General features: G+C 43.3%; 1 protein-coding gene across 1 annotated transcript in view; it reads left to right on the forward strand.

The window, feature by feature from the left end:
- Positions 1-18,636, forward strand: part of LOC106814473 (protein unc-45 homolog B-like) — a gene marked incomplete in the record, with an annotated part of 33,506 nt that overhangs the window by 1,562 nt on the left and 13,308 nt on the right. Inside the window, 13 exon segments of the mRNA XM_014818793.1 lie at positions 2,088-2,153; positions 2,702-2,858; positions 3,804-3,979; positions 5,107-5,250; positions 6,001-6,108; positions 6,621-6,789; positions 7,698-7,859; positions 9,869-10,037; positions 10,614-10,683; positions 10,953-11,045; positions 11,389-11,523; positions 11,846-11,940; positions 12,337-12,478. Coding sequence (XP_014674279.1) covers positions 2,091-2,153; positions 2,702-2,858; positions 3,804-3,979; positions 5,107-5,250; positions 6,001-6,108; positions 6,621-6,789; positions 7,698-7,859; positions 9,869-10,037; positions 10,614-10,683; positions 10,953-11,045; positions 11,389-11,523; positions 11,846-11,940; positions 12,337-12,478 — 1,683 coding nt within the window.

Raw genomic sequence — 18,636 nt, forward strand, 5'->3', positions numbered from 1 at the left:
ATATTGATATAATATTATATTTATATTGATGTAAATGACATTGGTTTTATTGGGACCCATGTTCTCTAGCCTTGAACCGTCCATGATGATAGTCTTAATTGGGCTCATAAGGTCTATGTCCCTCAGGGTACTGCCGGAACGTACCCTGGGTACGGTCCGGTATACCGGAACGTACCCTGGTAACTATCTGATATGGTTAGGGTTAGGGAGTAGGCGTAGGCGACTCCCTAGACTCGTTAGTAGAGTAGGCGAGGTACGGTCCGGCATATTAGACAGTACCAGAGTACGTTCTGGTATCCCGGATCGTACCCAGGGTACGTTCTGTTGTACCCTGGGGGACATAGACCTTCTCAGCCTTAATTGGGGTTAGGGTGATTGTGCCTTGTGGTTACGTAGGTCTATGTACGGGGTGGTGGAGGGAGGGTCGAAACGTAGTCCAGCACAGTAGTAATGCTCATAGGGTCTATGTCCCCCAGGGTACTGCCGGAACGTATCCTGGTAACTATTTGATATGGTTAGGGTTAGGATTAGGGTTAGGGTTAGGGTTAAGGTTAGGGTTAGGGTTAGGGTTAGAGTTAGGGTTAGGGAGTAGGCGTAGGCGACTCCCTAGACTCGTTAGTGAAGTAGGCGAGGTACGGTCCGGCATATTAGATAGTACCAGGGTACGTTCCAGCAGTACCCCGGGGGACATAGACCCTCTCAGCAGTAGTAATACTACTACTAGTAAGTTAATTTTAGTCTCAACAATCTACAAATGGGCTGATACTTGATTATTGTTCTTGGATTAGGTTGGTATTTAAGCACTAGATTAGGGATAGGATTAGGTAAGTGTTTGGGTTAGGGTAAGAAATGATGTGATTTATATTATGAGGGCCTGTTACCGGAAGGATTAATCTGCAGTCGACTTCATTGTTTTCTTCTACTGGAAGTGATACGTACATGACTTTATTTAGCGCATGATTTGCTTTCTTAGGCTGATAGTGCAGTTGAATGCAGTTTCAGAATGAAATGTCTCTTGGTGATCTGTGATGTTTTTTATAGACTATGTGCTTGAGTGCCTTGATGGCTATTGATGTCAGCGAAGTGTGATCTATATAGTAGGCTACCGCTCTATTAGGAGTGTTCCCAAATTTGATATCATTAATGATTAATGATTAATGATTAATGATTGATAATCCTAACCCTAACCCTAACCCTAACCCTAACCTAAATGACATTAAACCACAAACTAATATATGACCATGACCATATATATATGATGTTATTATGACCATTAATGACATTAAAGTTGGCAACACTCCTAATGGAGTATCACCCATATAGTACGAGGGTTAATTAATTACTACATTTTTTAGCACATGGATTTTGCATTAATGCTTTTAGTATGTTGAGGATAATTCTCTGGTAAAAAGAGCTGCAGTGCTCCAGGTGTTAGCATGTCCACCATAAACATAATAATAAGCCTGTGAATTCAAACCTCGGCCTGGGAAGTGAGGTTTCTCAGGGGGTGAATTCCTGGCCCTCAACATAGATCATCTTCAGCAATGGGAATGTAAAAGAACCACTGAGGATGCAAACACTTCAAATGGCAGTGACCACCTTCAGTGTCAGAAAAGAGGTCCGCCTGGCGTAATTCACTTGGACTAATTAGTGAATGAGACCTCAATTTCTTAATTATAACACAACTATAGTTAGTCAATAGATTGTGACCAAGTAGTCAAAAATGCATATATGGAGATGTAGATGCACAAGCAGATGCCTAGTTGATGACACTGAGGCTGGGCAACATTAGATGAGAGTAATTAAACCTTGTCATTAGCAGGCAGTATCGTATTTGCTAGTAATGAACAGCTGCTTTGTAGGGTTCACTGGTTGGCAAGCCTTTGCGGATGCAGGTTTAAACCAGCATTATTGATGGAAGCTTTATATGGCTTTCTTGTAGGCTAGGAATGATGGTTCTTGGTGATAAATTCTACTAAGAATTAGTATCGTCAGTACTACTAATATCTTATTCATAATATATTATTTTAATGTGGTTTTGATACCCATTTAATAAAATTCTACAATCTCTGTTTGATTGCTTTCAGAACATGGCATCCACAGAGGCAAGTGAGGCTCTGCAGCGAAAGGAGGAAGGCAATAAATATTTTCAGGTCGGCAATGTCATGTTATCTTTTATATATACCAGGGTTTCTTATACATAATAGGCACAGTGGCGCACCGCCGTTGTCAAATTGAACATCGCCATTGTGAAAATGTTCTCAAATGCAGTCTAAGACATTCAAATTTAAAAAACTTTGCTGGGGAGACCCCCCAGAACCCCCCCCCCAGTGAGAGGGGGCATTCTCCCTCTCCCTCTCTCTCCCGCGTCCGCATGCGTGCCTACGGCACGCCTTTGAATCCATCATGCACATTTTTTTCTCCCAAACTGGCCATTACTTCCTTTGTCTAATTTTCCCTCAGAAGAACCCGTGTATACCAATAATCTAATTTGTGAAGTCACACCAAATATACATTATTCAATAAGACAAACTATAATGGAAAGATATGACAAGTGATGATATCTGTAAGCACCATGCATATAATTTGGGATTTTTTAAGGCATAAACTGGTTAATTTCTAAACCACACTATGTCATGCAAGTCTTAAACTTACATGGCAGCAATAGAGCGTATATTACAACTGCGATTCTTCACATTAGGCTGGCGACTACGCAAAGGCTGCTGAGTGCTACACGGCTGCCCTGAAGTTATGTCCTGCCAGCGACAAGAAGGACCATGCAGTATTCTACAAGAACAGAGCAGCCTGCCACCTAAAGCTCGAGAACTGGCAGAAAGCTGCAGACGATGCCACTGAATGTGAGCGCGGATGTCTCGTTTAGTATGATCATTTTGTTACTGTGTAATGTTAACGAGAATATGTTGTCAAACGAGCGTAAAGTTACTTGTCTACGGGCATTTTATGGATGTTGTGAACTTGTGATACAGAGTACATGCGAAAAGATGTTGGCATATGCTGTGTGCAAGGAGAGATTTTGTTTTTAACTCTCAACTTTTTACAAAGACATTTTATTTGCTTGATAGAATTGTTCCTATGTAAAAGCTGGGTAAGACCTAATCAACTAAATAAAGTCAAACTATTAATCAGTGAGACAATTACTATATTCTTTAGTATAGCATGTCCACTTTTTCTTCTCAATTATTTCGAAAAAATGCACAAATGACTCCCAAGTGGTCTACATGTTGAGCAATATTCAAGTTGGCTCAAATACTACCCGCATGGACTATGAGTGCACAAAAAGTGTTTTTATCATCCGCCAAGACCTTTGTGTCATTCACGTGGTGTAACCGTCATCTCGACAGCACCAGCAAGGCGCAGTTCTGGCGGACGCCACCTACGCAGGATGCGAAACTGACGCGAGTCCAGAGTCAAATACTCCCTGATTTACTGTCGGACTCCCTGATTTGACATATATGCAGGAGTCCGTGTGACTCCCTGAAAATTCGGCTATACTAACTATAGTTCGTTCCAGAGCACGGCCTCGCGGAATTGCCGTATTTTTTTCAGCAAATGTCCAAAGAAAATTTGGCAGACGTGCATCGCATGAATCTTCAAAATAAGCACATGGCATGCGTTATTGTTGTTATGCTTTAGTTTTGAACTTCAGACTGCGGACTCCCTCATTTTGCCGCGGACTCCCTCTTTTTGAGGGTAGGGAGTCCAACAGACTCCCTTGTTCAAAAGTTAATTTCTACCCCTGCATATACGTGTTTAATGCTTCTCACCTCTCTCGTGCATCGCAGCGATCGAGATCGTTCCGGCCGACAGCAAGGCGCGCTTCCGGCGCGCGCAGGCATACGACCATCTCGAGAAGTACGATGTGGCATTCAAGGACGCTCGCGCCGTCCTCCACCTCGACAAGAACAACAAGGCCGTCCTTCCCCTGCTGGAGAAGCTCAGTGCAAAATTACAGGAGAAGGTCAGTGCAAAATTACAGGAGAAGGTCAGTGCGAAATTACAGGAGAAGGTCAGTGCGAAATTACAGGAGAAGGTCAGTGCAGAATTACAGTAGAAGGTCAGTGTGGAATTACAGGAGAAGGTCAGTGCGGAATTACAGGAGAAGGTCAGTGCGGAATTACAGTAGAAGGTCAGTGTGGAATAACAGGAGAAGGTCAGTGCGGAATTACAGGAGAAGGTCAGTGCGAAATTACAGTAGAAGGTCAGTGTGGAATTACAGGAGAAGGTCAGTGCGGAATTACAGGAGAAGGTCAGTGCGGAATTACAGGAGAAGGTCAGTGCGGAATTACAGGAGAAGGTCAGTGCGGAATTACAGGAGAAGGTCAGTGCAGAATTACAGGAGAAGGTCAGTGTGCTCGACAACCTCGCGCAGATCAACGAGATTGCTCGGGGTTCTTTTTGCTCCCGGCAATTACATGTTAGCATGAGAATACTAGCGTGTGAAGGGTACTAATACTATAGAATACACCTGGAGATACGCCTACTATACAGGTGTGGAGTATGTAATATTGTATATGTTTGTTTCGGAAGTCGGACAAATTGGGTTCTGGGGAAAAATTTGTGAACTTATTCATATGTGCGCATTGAAGTACTATGTATACCCACGATGAATAGGCAATTCCTTTCAATGCATTACCAAAAATATGTGCATGATCAAAAACCCTGCTTGCCCAGTTTATGCAGTGTTATCACACATCCTTGGTTGATTAAAAATCGTTGTTAGCCATACCAGTGAACTCCTGTGTACTGTAGCCACAAGTATACATGGAAGAGAAAATACACAGCGTCATGTGAAGTAGTAGGCGAGACAATTCAGTGTATTTGTTAGCATGTTTGGCAGGTTTGTGCATGGTAATGTGATGTGAATGAGAATCGATATTTCTACCACAATGGCAGGTGTGCTGTGAAAACAACTGAACCATAGCGTATTAATCACTAGATCATCATTGATTTCCTACATCGGTGCTGCGTCAACTGAGCCGTAGGATCTGGTCGCGCCGGCCAAACAGCGGTTGTTTGTCACGGGCGCGTGCCGCCGCGTACGCCACGCCACGCCGCCGAAATGTATCAAACGCTTTATTTGCGCAGAGTAAGGAACAGCACAGCACCAACAGCAGGGTGTCGCAGATGCTACAGGCGTTATTCGATCCGAACGCTGACACGGAGAAAAGGTCGGCGGCGGCCAACAACCTCATCGTGCTCGGCCGCGACGCTCCAGCCCAGCTTTTCCAGGTACCCGCCTGATTTACGCGTGTCATCGGGAATGCGCTTAGCACCCCACCCCGGGTCGCATTTGTCTGTGTGCAGATCGGTCGAGAAAACCTGCTGAAAATGCCATTCGTAGATATCATAGGTGTCCATTCTATTGTGGTTGTTTCAATGTGTTACCATCACTCGAGAGAAACTTTGTGTTATTTTTCGTGAGGTGTCTGTTCTATTGAGGTTGTTTTGCTGTGTACCCACCACTCAGGGGAAACTCTCATACGTGTCCTTTATAGACGAGTGTGCGTTCTGTAGAAGTGTCCGCTATAGCGCACTGTCCAGTTTGACTGCGTATCATGTGTTAATTGAGTTCTAGGCATACACAACTGCTTTGTGGCATGATGACATGCCACGTTTTCATCTGATAATGTTCAACACCCCAGTCACTGTTACAGCTAATGTCACCGTTAATACCAGGGTTCGAAATTGGGCGTATAATTGTAGTAAATGTGCCTTTATTTTTGAAAACGGTGAGCTCAAAATCCCTTCATATGCAAATTTTCGCTGTCGTTCTTTTTCACTCTGTCATTTTTCCACCTCTTAAATGGATTTTGGCATCATAGGTGGTATCCTGTTGACAGAAAAAACCCTGCTTTAAAATATAACAGCTAAGATACGTCCATTTTTTAGCACCTTGCCTGGGTTAGTTAATCATGGCTCCCTGTAACGTGCTCGTGTTGTGAACTATTCATTGCTAATGGATAGAATTTTCTGCTGTAGGGGGGAGGTGTGAAGATGCTGTTGCCCGTGCTCGAGTGGAAGGAAGAGGAGTACGTTCTTGCAGTTCTACGCACGCTGGACGGCATGTGTATCAACAACCAGGATCGAGTACGTACACGATTTACTTCTGGACAATTTATATCATGTTACGATTTATATCTGTGGTCACAAGTTGCCATCACTAGCTTTGAAATTTATTTTGCTTTATTCCGCTGCTGAGTTCAGCCGATAGACCTGTTATGATGCGAGGTATAATTGGATCTAGTTTCTATGAGAGTTTGTTGAATGATTCAAAGTGAACATGGGGAAGTGAAGGCGGTCCGGTCTACATGCTTTCAGTAACCCGAGTAAAAATTTCAGGTGTGGGGCAGAATTTTATCCTGAGAGGCTTTCATTAGATTGAACATGTTCAAGTTATCATTATTCTTAAAATAATGTTTTATAGAATAATCACCTCATATAATTTGACACAAATTACAATGTTAGTTGCACAATAATTACTGATAAACATACGTTCTCTCGTAAACTAAAAATTTCTGTATAGTTGTGGTCAGTCCCGTCATAGCAAACCAGATATACACATTAGGCGGTGCCTAATGTGTATAAGTTCTTCGTCGCAGGCTAAGGTCATAGTTGCTGAGGTCGGATTCCCACGGCTGCAGCAGCAGCTAACGAGGAACTCAGAGGAGATCTGCCTGGCGTCGGCCCATCTCATCCTCAATGTTGTCTGTGCTCTCACAGGCCTGAACCGCGAGGCCGGCAATAAGGTGGAGATGGCAAAACTTAATGGTAGGTGCTGTCAGATGAACGAGGCCACTCTGGAGAATAATGGACCTCTACGGTTGCAAATGAAACTAAACGTTAACTCGTATGGCATACACGCATTGGCGTGCATTTGCAATTTTGTTGACATGCACGTAAAAACCCTTGCGTTAAATTCGAAACGTGCTCTCCAAGCAAACGTTGTCATTCAAACAAATTTATAAATAATAGGTTAAACTTCTCCGGAGACCCCGAAAAACGTGTGTGGCACAATACCGTATTACTGTATATAATAAGGCATACTGTCGCACATGCGTACGTAACACATGGGGTTTGCACTGTGTAATCACCAACGTGACCAAACTCCTTTTGTAAACGTTCACAGAATCGCCCACTACGTTGTAGTTGCTGGTTTTCTGTGATTATACAGAACCTATATTGCGAACCCCCTTAGTAACCTACTTGGAAATCTTTTGACCCTGCAAGATTTTGCTTTCTCAAACCCAGCATTACTTATAACTATATGCGTTACCTGTATACAAAAACTATGCAATTATCTCATTGCCGATTCCACACCAAAATAGCATACTTTCAAAAAATGCTTTTCACCAACATGCATATATAATGTTATCATATATTAATATTATATTATTTATTATATTAATTTTATGTTATGTTATGGTATTCTAATTTTGTGTTATATTATATCAGGAGTCTATCAAATATTGATAGACTCCTGATTATATTATTATATCATATCAGGAGTCTATCAAATATTGATAGACTCCTGATTATATTATTATATCAATTTTATATTATGTTATATATTAATTATATATTATGTTATATATTAATTTTATATTATGTTATATATTAATTTTCTGCTATATTATATTATTAAAATAATTATATATTATTATCACTACACTATTTAGCCAACATCAAGATGATCGGATCGATCATGAAGGCCATCATGCACATCGTGACGGACGTGACGCTGTCGGGATACGGCCGCGATGCCGTCACCGACCTCATACTGAAGCTGGTGCCACGCACCGGCGGCATCGACTGGGTGCGCAGATTTCTCGACGATAAAGGTGCGTAGCAGCGCCGCGATCGACGGGGGGTGGGGGTGCGTACCGAAGTGTTGTCGATTACGATTTCAGGCTTTCATTTTTAAGGGGCGCGATAGCGCTCGCGCTCCACCGCGCACCCGAAATTGTGCCATGGTGCGCGCATCATCGCGCCTCATAAAAGTGGTTGAAATCGCGCACCTAAAGTATGTCTATTATGTTGAAATAGCGCTCCATAGAGTTCTCAATGTAGGGGGGTACAAAAAGGTTAGCAACACACAACAATTTGTGGTGTGTAAGTGACTGAACGTATGGCAGAGGTACAGGTCTGGTTACTACCCTCTGGTTTATATATATATATAAATACAACTAAACAACAGCATCCAAATACAGGTACCTATACGGTAGCCACAAGTTACCTGCTCGTTTTCTACTATACGTGGCGAGAAGTAGTTTTCTGCGGACGTGAAACAGTCGTAGGGCTGGAGGGGCTACATACGTGGCTACTACGTACAAGTAATTTGGCTAGTTTGTTGATGGATTGTGATGATATTTTGTGCTGAAATATGCAGGTACATGGATTAGAATCTCTAAGGATGGAAATCAGAATAAATAAAACAAGTTTATTTTTACATCCGATCAACTCTTTTATTAATCTGTGGGCTATTGTTGGGTTGTTGGATGAAAAGAATGTAATCCTGACGAAGCCATTGAATGAATGAAGGTGAAGATGAATGATAATCAGTAGATTGACATGACATCCCAATTTTCGTTTTGGATTTCACTCTAGACTGAGGATTGGTCATGATTCCATCATCACACCCCAAGAGGCATGATGGAGAGCCCTCAATGAGCTCTCCATCATCCCTTTTAAAGGTGTGATTTTTAGTGGAGCTCTCCATCATGCCTCTTAAGGGTGTGATTTTTTAGTGGAGCTCTCCATCATGCCTCTTAAGGGTGTGATTTTTTAATGGAGCTCTCCATCATGCCTCTTAAGGGTGTGATTTTTTAGTGGAGCTCTCCATCATGCCTCTTAAGGGTGTGATTATGGAGCGTGAAAAGACCACCTATGGTGTCCTAGGGGAGTCATTAGTAGTCCTCCTGTACTTTTCAAATCTGAAAGCCTGCGATTTGAGCTGTTGTGATGTGTATTGTACTGCGGCGATGGTTGCATTTGCGTCACGATAGACATGGCTTGGGTGCGAGAGCTCTTGCCGGTGGCACGGACCCTGGATTCATCATACAAAGTATCGTCAATTTCGATTTGCATGGGCTGCTGTGATGTGTATTGTATTGCTGCAAACGATTGAAACTGCATTATCAGCTGGTTTGCGCGACACATGGTCATTACACATTAGGGGTTATGCACACTCTTAATTTTAAATTTCGTTTCTAAGCATATTAGTTGCCACCATTAGGCTCATTTATATTGGGTTTTATTCATGCAAAACGTCATATTTAGCACAATTCATGTAACAGTAGAGGTGTCCCCTCATCGTAAATATAGCAGGCTAGCATGAAGTGTAAAATCCCATTGTAAAAGTTAACAGATTTTACAATAAATTTACTGAAATCATGCATCATGCCTTCATCACCACCAAACCAATCACCAAACCAAAACTAATCGCATGTAGTTTCTTTGATCGATCGTAGTAAAGACACTTGCCGATCAGCACGAATAAACTTTGCAGATAGGCCTTCCCAGCTAACCATTTGACATTGTGGCAATGTAAATTTGTAGACTCCCCTGAACGTTGCCACAACGTTGTGGAGTAACATTGTAATGTAACATTCCTGCAACCATGTGTACATGTTCAAATGAATATTAAATATTTAATTTAAAGCAGAAAAGACATTAGCATGAACGGTGACATGTACATTATTTCACAGGAACATCAGGGAATTTTACATTCGTTTAAATTGACAATACCGCCTGTAAGCCCATGAAATGCATAATTTTAGTTTGTAATTTTTTGCCATAAAAACCAAGTTAATATATATTTTAAATAGCATCGCGTGCATGTCTTTTTCAGCATGCTGGGAGATGCTGAAGGTCGGATCCTGCATTCCGGAGATGACGACGATGCCCATCACGTCGGAAACACGCGGCCACATCGCGCTGGCGCTCAACAACATCTACATGGACCTGGAGAGTGACAGCGAGCGAGCGATATTCCGAACGCAGTGCGAAGACTACATTATGTGAGCGAGATATTTCCTGGTGGTCGATATTAACATATTTATAGTTTTAGGGGAATGCAGTGCGAGGACTACATTATATGTGAGTGCGATATATCCCAGGAGGGAGATGGTTGACATTAACATATTTATAGTTTTTCGGTGAAAGCAGGTCTGCTGCCGGAAAAGGGAAAGTAACGGTGTGCTTTTTTCCAGCGTAAAAGTTGAAAAAAACATTAAATATATAGGGTTAGGGTTAGGGTTAGGGTTAGGGTTAGGGTGCATTTTAGTAATAATATTAAATTGAAACGTCACCCTTTTATGGGAAGGTTGATTTGGAAGGCAGTTTTCTTTTAAGTTTAACCCCCCTAGGTATTGATGTGTCGACCCATGCACGCTGTTGTGTGATACGTGGCCTCAGCCTAACCCCATCATTCACAAGTTGTCTAACATGAACATTCCTGTTCTTCCCAGTCCCCATGCACCAACAGGAAATTAATTGGACTCAAGCAGGAGAAATGTCCACTTGAAACCTAGTCTGTTCACATTTAACTGGGAGAATTGATTGGACGGATAATGATGCAAATTTTATCCTCGCAGGGTGCTGATAGATGACCCATCCCATGAGTCTAAAGTCAAGTGTGTTATTGCCATCACAACACTACTACAGGTTTGGTTCATCAATAATTGCACACACATCTCGTTATTATATTGATTGCTTGTCACCGCCTCAAATTATTATCCAATAAATCATTATTGAATTATTATTCATCCTATAATAGAAGTAGATTTATTGTTATTATGCTACATAAACAGATTTATTGTTAATGTACTACAGAATAAAATTTATTAATAATATTTTTCTGAGTACTACAGGCTAAATGCAATCATGCTTGAAAGGCATGTAAAACACAGAACTTGTTTATCTCCAAAATTTAGGGTCCGTTTGACGTAGGCAACAGCATTCTTGGAACTAAAGGCATGCTTGAGATCATGCTCGTTATGGCTGGATCAGATGACGTGCTGCAACAGGTGAGTGCATGCTACCCTGCATAAGCAATGACCATTGGTTTTTATGCCAAATATATACATTTTGTGACATTTTTAATATACCTGTATACATGTATATGTAGGTAAAGTCCATAGCTTATGTAATGTGTAAGATTTACAGCGCGCGCACCACACAGTGACACACGCGTGCGTGCACACGCACATACACATCGCACGCACGCACGTACATATTGTTATATATATATATATATATATATATGAACACAGATTGCTTCATTTCTAGTTAAAACAAATTTGAATCCGTTTATCAATGTGTGTTACTGAACTAAACAGTATCTCAGAGATGATGTTTTCCTGCCTGTAGCAAGTATCGGTGGAGGCTATCATCCAGGCATCAACGAAAGCAGATAAGAGTGCGGCCATCATATCTCAGGGAACACCCATTCTGAAGAAGCTGTATCAGTCGAAAAATGAGAACATCAAAGTCCGGGCCCTTGCGGTGAGTGCTAGTCAGTCTGACAAGGGGCTAATGTGCTCAATTGTATTTGAGTTTATCATGTGGTAAGGATGCGCAGGTAAATAATATGGCTTTAAATGTCATAATAGACAGATGGATATACAGGATGGATTCATAAACAGATAGATTATAGACAAAGTGACAGGAATCAATTTCCCCTCTCACCAGTAGTAGAGGGTGTATAATTGCGCTTAATGTGAGAAAATGTAATTGTAATTGTAGTTTTTCTCTCATCTAAATTTGCATTGGTAAGCTTCACACGTTACGTTGAACAGAGGGACTATTGAATGTTCTGTTTTCACAGGCTCTGTGTAAGGCTGGTTCATCCGGTGGCACCGATGCATCGGCAAAAGCCATGTCAGAAGGCAGCACTATAAAGTTAGCGGACTCCTGTTTGAAGTAAGTGCTAGAGTTGGATCTACATGGTGCAAGCTCCAGTAAGATATAACTGTTTAGTGGCAATGAAAAGAAAAACTAGATATGCATAACCTGTTTGTTAATTTTACAGTTTATAATATTGTGAAATAATATATTAATTATAAATTATTTTTTTACTGACATATTTTTTGAATTTCCTTTTACAATCTCTGCTTGTAATGCTTTGTGTACATGCATGCGCTGACAACTGGACAAAGTGATTTAAACAGTAATGTAATATTTGGCAGTGCCACGCAAACCTGGTCAAGACTGGAACCTTAAACTGATAGGAATGATATAACAAAAACATGGTGGCAGTTCAATAACAAAATAATAGCTGTCCGTAACTAAGCGTGTTCGACGAATCCATTCTGCTAGATTCTTGCGAAGCTCGAAGAAAGACATGGTCATCCGTAAGTTTGCGGCCGAAGGTTTGGCCTACTTGACACTGGATGCTGAGGTGAAGGAAAAGGTCTCTGAGGATGAAGAGGCTCTCAAGTCTATCATTGAACTGGGCAAGGTGAGCATATATAGCTACCTGGCTTCATGATTCGCTTTCAGACATTGGGTTCAACGTGCCTTGTCAAAGCTGAAGCTGTATTGCAACGTCGCATAAATCCTTTCCTTCGCATGTGAATTCCCTACAGTAAGTTTCATTTGTCATGGCCAGTCCCAACTGTCCAATTCCTTACAAAGAAAAATGGCTTTCTAATTTTTAGCTCATCTGACGTAGTCAGATGCAGCTTGTAGAATCGCATGATCGTCCGTGCGTCCGTGCGTCCGTGCGGAAGCTCGTACCACATGAATGCTACACGCCAGAAGGACGCCAGACACGCGCAGAAGCGACGCTGGACCACACGCCAGGACCCACGCGAGCACACGATTGGGTATTCGTTGTATGTTCGTCGGCTGAGGTCTAGCAAACATTTAAGCGCACACACCTATAGCGCACACCTAGCATGCTTCTAACGCGCATGTCCAGCGACCATGCAGCGAATATGGGCGTGCTCGAACGAGTGGCTGACAGAGTCGTGTAGCGCGCCCACGCTTCTTCTAGCGTGTTCCTAGCGTGTACGGTATATAAACGGGTCCCGCCGCCACCTCCTCATGCATCACTTCTCCTCCGCCCTCATGGGTGATGACAGAGATTCCTGCTTATTCGTGTCTAGACGAACCACTCTAGAAGATGAGGATCCCAGACAGGCTGCCGACTACAATACGAAATCGCGGTTCTCCAACATTAGCAGAACCCTGCATGGAACTGGCACTTCACCAAGTCCATGTCATCAAGGAAGGAGAGAAGAGAAGAGGTCAACGGAGTTTCTGGTCCGACCGGTGATCGTCGGCCGACGACAGTTGGCCTGTATGACCAGCTACTTGTTGAACTCCGCGTAACGAAAGACCAGGCAGCCTTCACGAATTTCATGCGGATGCCCCCCCCCCGAGATGTTCGACGAGCTGCTAACCAGATTGGGTCGAGGATCACAAGCAGAATACCAACTACAGAGAGGCCCTCGACCCTGGCCTGAACAGCTTGCCCTCACTCTGCGCATCTTGTCTCTGGGCCAATATCACTCAATGTGTCCTATGGGGTGGAGGGGCATCACAACACCATATCCCTGCTGCATCCCAGAAGTGACCTGTGTGTTGGCTGTGTGCTGACTGTGCGCTGGCTGTGAGTTGAATGCGCGGTGCATGCGCGGTGCATGCGCGGACCAATCGTTCCGTGCGCTAGCAACACGCTGTGCTATTCGTTGGATTTTTTAACAATGTGCCTCCCTGTATACGCTCTGTATATATGCGCCCTGTATACGGCGCAGCGTCGCTAGCAACACGCTGAGCATTCGTTGTCAACATCGCTAGCTTCTCCAAATCCTGACAAAATTGGCGGCACCAACGACGCACTGATCTATTTTCCATTTTTTGATTAAGTTTTCAGTGCGCGGGCCGCGGGCGATGCGTCGTGTACGTGGTGACTGGGCATAAGCGACACAGTTATTAATATTATCACAAACATAAAATTGTATGCTTGAAGTTGTGTCTGTTACTTCTAAAGACACTGCTGATCACACATGTATCAACTGCTTTTTAAATTACTGATCTGTGCCTACCTTTGCCCCACCTTGCTGCACTAGATACCCTCTATGTTCCTTGTTTTCTGTCTATTGTGAAGAACACCCTGCGAAATAAGAAAGTAATCACAAGTCAATCAAATAAATCAGTCAACATTCTTCACTGCAAATACCTAGAATGTAGCTGATATCTGACTAACTCACCCAGTTACTTATTTCCATGGCCAATTAAAAGTAATTGGCTGCAGAAAAGTAATAGTAAAGTGTTGATAACACAGTGAATGTAAACATGTGACATTAACTACGTTACAAAAGATTTGTCTATGAAAGTGATTCGGTATCAGTATATTCATTATTTTGCCGTTTTTATGTAGGCTTCAGCTGGTTTTAAAAATCCAGCTAATTGGCACCTGTCTGGTCCAAGCTTGCTAGATTAGTGAAGAGTAACACTGCAACCATTTTACCTGGTTATGGCACCTACCTCATGAAGGAACTGTAATTATCTAACCACGCTATCTATCTAGCTCAGTTATAAACGCAGCGCGTTTACAGACCTGGCTATTATTCATTAGTTGTCTGACTCTTTGTTTTCTGCACATTCCCACAAGAGAGCTCACTATTCCGCACTTGACCAAGATGGAGACCCTGTCCACGTACTCCTTCTCATCCTGCAAGTGGATTTTAACGAAGATGGTGGCGCCACTGAATATGCAGAAACATAGTAAATACTGAGCTAAAAAATACTAAGAAACAATAAATACCATCAAATAAAAACTACACATCTTCGACTGCCGACAAGAAATGTCGTAAAGTAACGAGAATAAAAAATCCTAGCAAATTTCCTCGTACCTCTACGAAATAAAATCAAGTCGACACTATGAGAAAAAGTTGATGTTAACGTTAATGACAAATTTTTGTTCAGCTGGCAACGGGCGCCACGACGTTACATAGAATCACACATACCAGTACATCTTCCTCGGGGACGTGGCGCTTGGCAAATTTGGCAAGTTCGACCATCTCGGGTACACCTCCTGCTTGTCGTACTGTTGGTGAGGTTGACAAAGACAGAGGACACGCCGTAGACTCCCATCTCGTCCGTGTGCTACAAAACACAAAATGTGTGGATTTAGTACCAGCAGGTATCATCAGGTAACCGACCATCGGGGGTGCTCTTAAATTAAATGACCTCTTATATTGCCTAATATGGTATCTTCATGGTGAATTGGTAAGCAAGTATAATTAAATTCTAGATGGACTTGCGGCCCGGTTTATGCGCCCAGCGCTTAGCGCCACGGCGAGCCGCGCCCAACAGCGAATACGCCGCCCCCTTATTGTCCATTAGACAGATAACTTAGACAGGGTCTGAAAACAAATCCGCGAAAACTGGGCGAATCCAACCGAACATTTCGCGACTCGACGCCTAGAGCCATCTCCACACGGCCCTAAACATTTTGGGGGTGGCGCGCCGCTCGAGGGTAAGATGTAGTGGCTCCCTACAAGAAATGCAGTCAATCAGCCACCACACGCTCGCTCATTGCCGCACGCGATTACGTGGGCACTGGCCGAGTATAGCGTCATTCTGATCATCAGAGGTTTTACACGAAGACGCGTACGGCGCTCCACGTGGGTCGCGCGTCTAGATGCTATCTCCAAACCGCCGCCGCGGCGGCCAGGTTTTACCAACTCCTCACCACCGGCGCTGCCGCCGTGGCGACGGCACGTCGTGCGAGCACGTGCTGGCGGTGCCGTGGCAGTTTTTACAAGTAGCTAATGCTACGTACACGTACATACTGGCCCTGTGCGCAGCGCGCCCATGCAGCCAGGCAAAGCAAGCAGCAGCAAAGAAATACTGGCCCATGCAGCAGCAGCAGCAAGCAATACTGGCCCCTGCTGCAGCGCGCTCCTGCAGCAGCAAACCAGCAGCAGCACCAAAATACTGGTCCCTGCTGCAGCGCGAACCCTGGAGCAGCAAAGCAGCAGCAGCAGAAATGCCCTCCCCCCTAAAGGCCGCCGTAGCCAAGCCGTGTACGTCGTGACGAAACTGCGCGATGTTACGCTGCCCGCTATAACCGATCTCGTGCGCACCGCCCTCGCCTTCGCGCGCGAATTCGTATAGCGGGCAGCGCGAGATGCTACATACAACACCCGCGGTCGCATGCACCAGTCCGCGGAAGTGTGTGGCTTAACCGCTCTTGCGGTCAAGGAACAACGCGTTTTTGCGCAAACGCCATCTGTACCGCCTCTCTGGACGTGATGCGGCCATGATGCCGAGGCGCCGCCGAGATTGACACTTGTGTCTTTCAATCAGTCTATGCGCACCCCTCTATATTAAACTTCTAGGTAAATAGCATTAGAGCACGGAATCGCCGATCTCAGGAACTAGGGCATTCTGCTAGACTAGAACGGTTTCCTACGATAGAGTTTGGCACAAATACGAAAATAACACGCTGTTTAGCGCACTGCGCTAGTACTTATAGTTATGTTGCATTTTCCCATCTCCGTAATTAATAATAAGCGCCCGCCTTCTTCGTTGATGGACATGAATGGGGTGTGACCGACGTTACCAGTTCTTGTACCTACCGTCGTTCCCACAGCCTATTTACTTTTCGTAAATAATGAAATCCCCGGGCCGATGCATTTCGCATCGAAGAGAAAATTTTTCCGCATTTTTCACTCGTTGTCGAAGTGAACGAGTGCGTCATTCATTGAACAATTAAGCAAAACGGTTAGGGTTATATCACATCCCTCACAGCAAGCTATCCAGAAACCACCGCACCGATGCATGTATGCATGTATGCATGGCACATCCATAATATATATATTCCAATACCGCTGAATAGCCGAGCTGGTAAAGCGGCTGGCGTTACGTCTGAAGATCGTTAGTTCGAACCCCATCTGTTTATTTATTTTTTATTTTTTTCTATCTTTTCCATTTTAACTATTTTTCCCATTAACGCAAATATTTACATGATTTATTTACACAACAATTTAATTTTAAAAATTTATTTTTAAATTTAATTACATTTATTAGTGTTAATTAAATTTAATTAGGGTTAAGGTTAGGGTTAGGGAGTAGGGGCGTAGGCTGCGGTGGTTTCTGGGATAGGACCTGCTGTGAGGGGTGTGATTATGTCGGACTCTTATCATATCGTTATAACCTCCTAGTCCTATATCATTAATTAAATCCCCTAGGTATGAATATTTGGTGCATTTTTTTATTACTCGTTGCCTATTAATATCTCCTTCTCTATCCTTTCTTTTAAATTGTTTGTGAATTTTATAACCATTGTATTTGTTTTGTTCATATTAAATTCTAATCTTTTTGATTCAGCTAATCTGGAGCATGACTGAGCGATTTTTGTTACTGGTTTGATAATCTCCAATTCCTAGAATATCGTCCATATATAATCCATTGTCATCTTCTAAAACACAGACCATCCGCCTGACCGCTGTGGAGACATGCGCCGGACCTCGAATTGGCGCAGCGACGTCTCCACTGCGGACAAGCGCTTCATACTTGCGAAACTGCTCGTCTCATCCGCGCGCAGCGCTTAGGATCAACAGCAAAGCTATGCCACGCAATCTTGTATCATGTCTCTCTGGATTTAACTGCACGCACAGTATATCCATCTACATTACAAACCACAACAATAACAATGACTAACAAGTGCCGCGGAGTGTTTAAGTGTCTTCAGATTAAAGATGGAAGCCCCATCGTACGTAGTAGCAACAACTATTGCGCAAAACAGAATACAGGTAAGCACTCATCCATTTACCTATGCAAGCCTACAGGCTCAAATAGAGAGCTGCCACCTGTAACTAATTACAACAGCAAAAAACTACACAGTACCACCACCACATGCACTGCAGTGGCCACTGGCAGTGGCATACGTTACATGTAACACACTGACAGTACAGAATGCCATAGAAATTATACGATTTAAAGGAGCATAAACTTCTTCAACCAAATTTAGCTTTTGAAATTTCACTGTGACATTGTAGCCTCATACATCCAGGCATGTAAATATTCTACTAGCAAACGGGCAGTCAATTCTTTCTAATAGTAACAGTAAACAAATCCATGTTTAACCCACCTCTTGAGGGTCAAAAGGTATCACCGACACTTACTCTTCGCGACGTCAGCAGAAGAAAGTACATTTCATGGTCCTTTCAATAAAGCCATAAAAATGCTAGGTCACCGCTGAAAGAAAAAAGTTTTTCAGTCGCTCCGTCAGACCATGTCCTCGAGAAATATCTAAAATCTGCCCTGTGCCCCATTGACCTTGACCTGTGACCTCAAATTTCGGCACAGTGATGGCTTTTCCTACCATGATGCTATACACCGACTATCACAAGCCTAGGTCGAGCCGTTTAGATTTGTGCCGCAATTCTGCATTTCCTCCTATACCTTAAGTTAAGGAGGGAATGATCCTTCTTTTACACTTCTTGACCTTTGACCTTTGACCCCCAGCATCGGACATCCCAACTCGTTTTCGATTACCCCCCCCCCACCCCCCACGTTCCGAATATCGTGACCGTACGTCGAGCAGTTAAATTTGTGCCCAACTGTGACGGACGGATGCACGACGTACGGACGCTACGGCCG

The sequence above is a fragment of the Priapulus caudatus genome, unplaced genomic scaffold, assembly GCF_000485595.1.
Source record: "Priapulus caudatus unplaced genomic scaffold, Priapulus_caudatus-5.0.1 Scaffold26, whole genome shotgun sequence".
Lineage (NCBI taxonomy): Eukaryota > Metazoa > Priapulida > Priapulimorpha > Priapulimorphida > Priapulidae > Priapulus > Priapulus caudatus.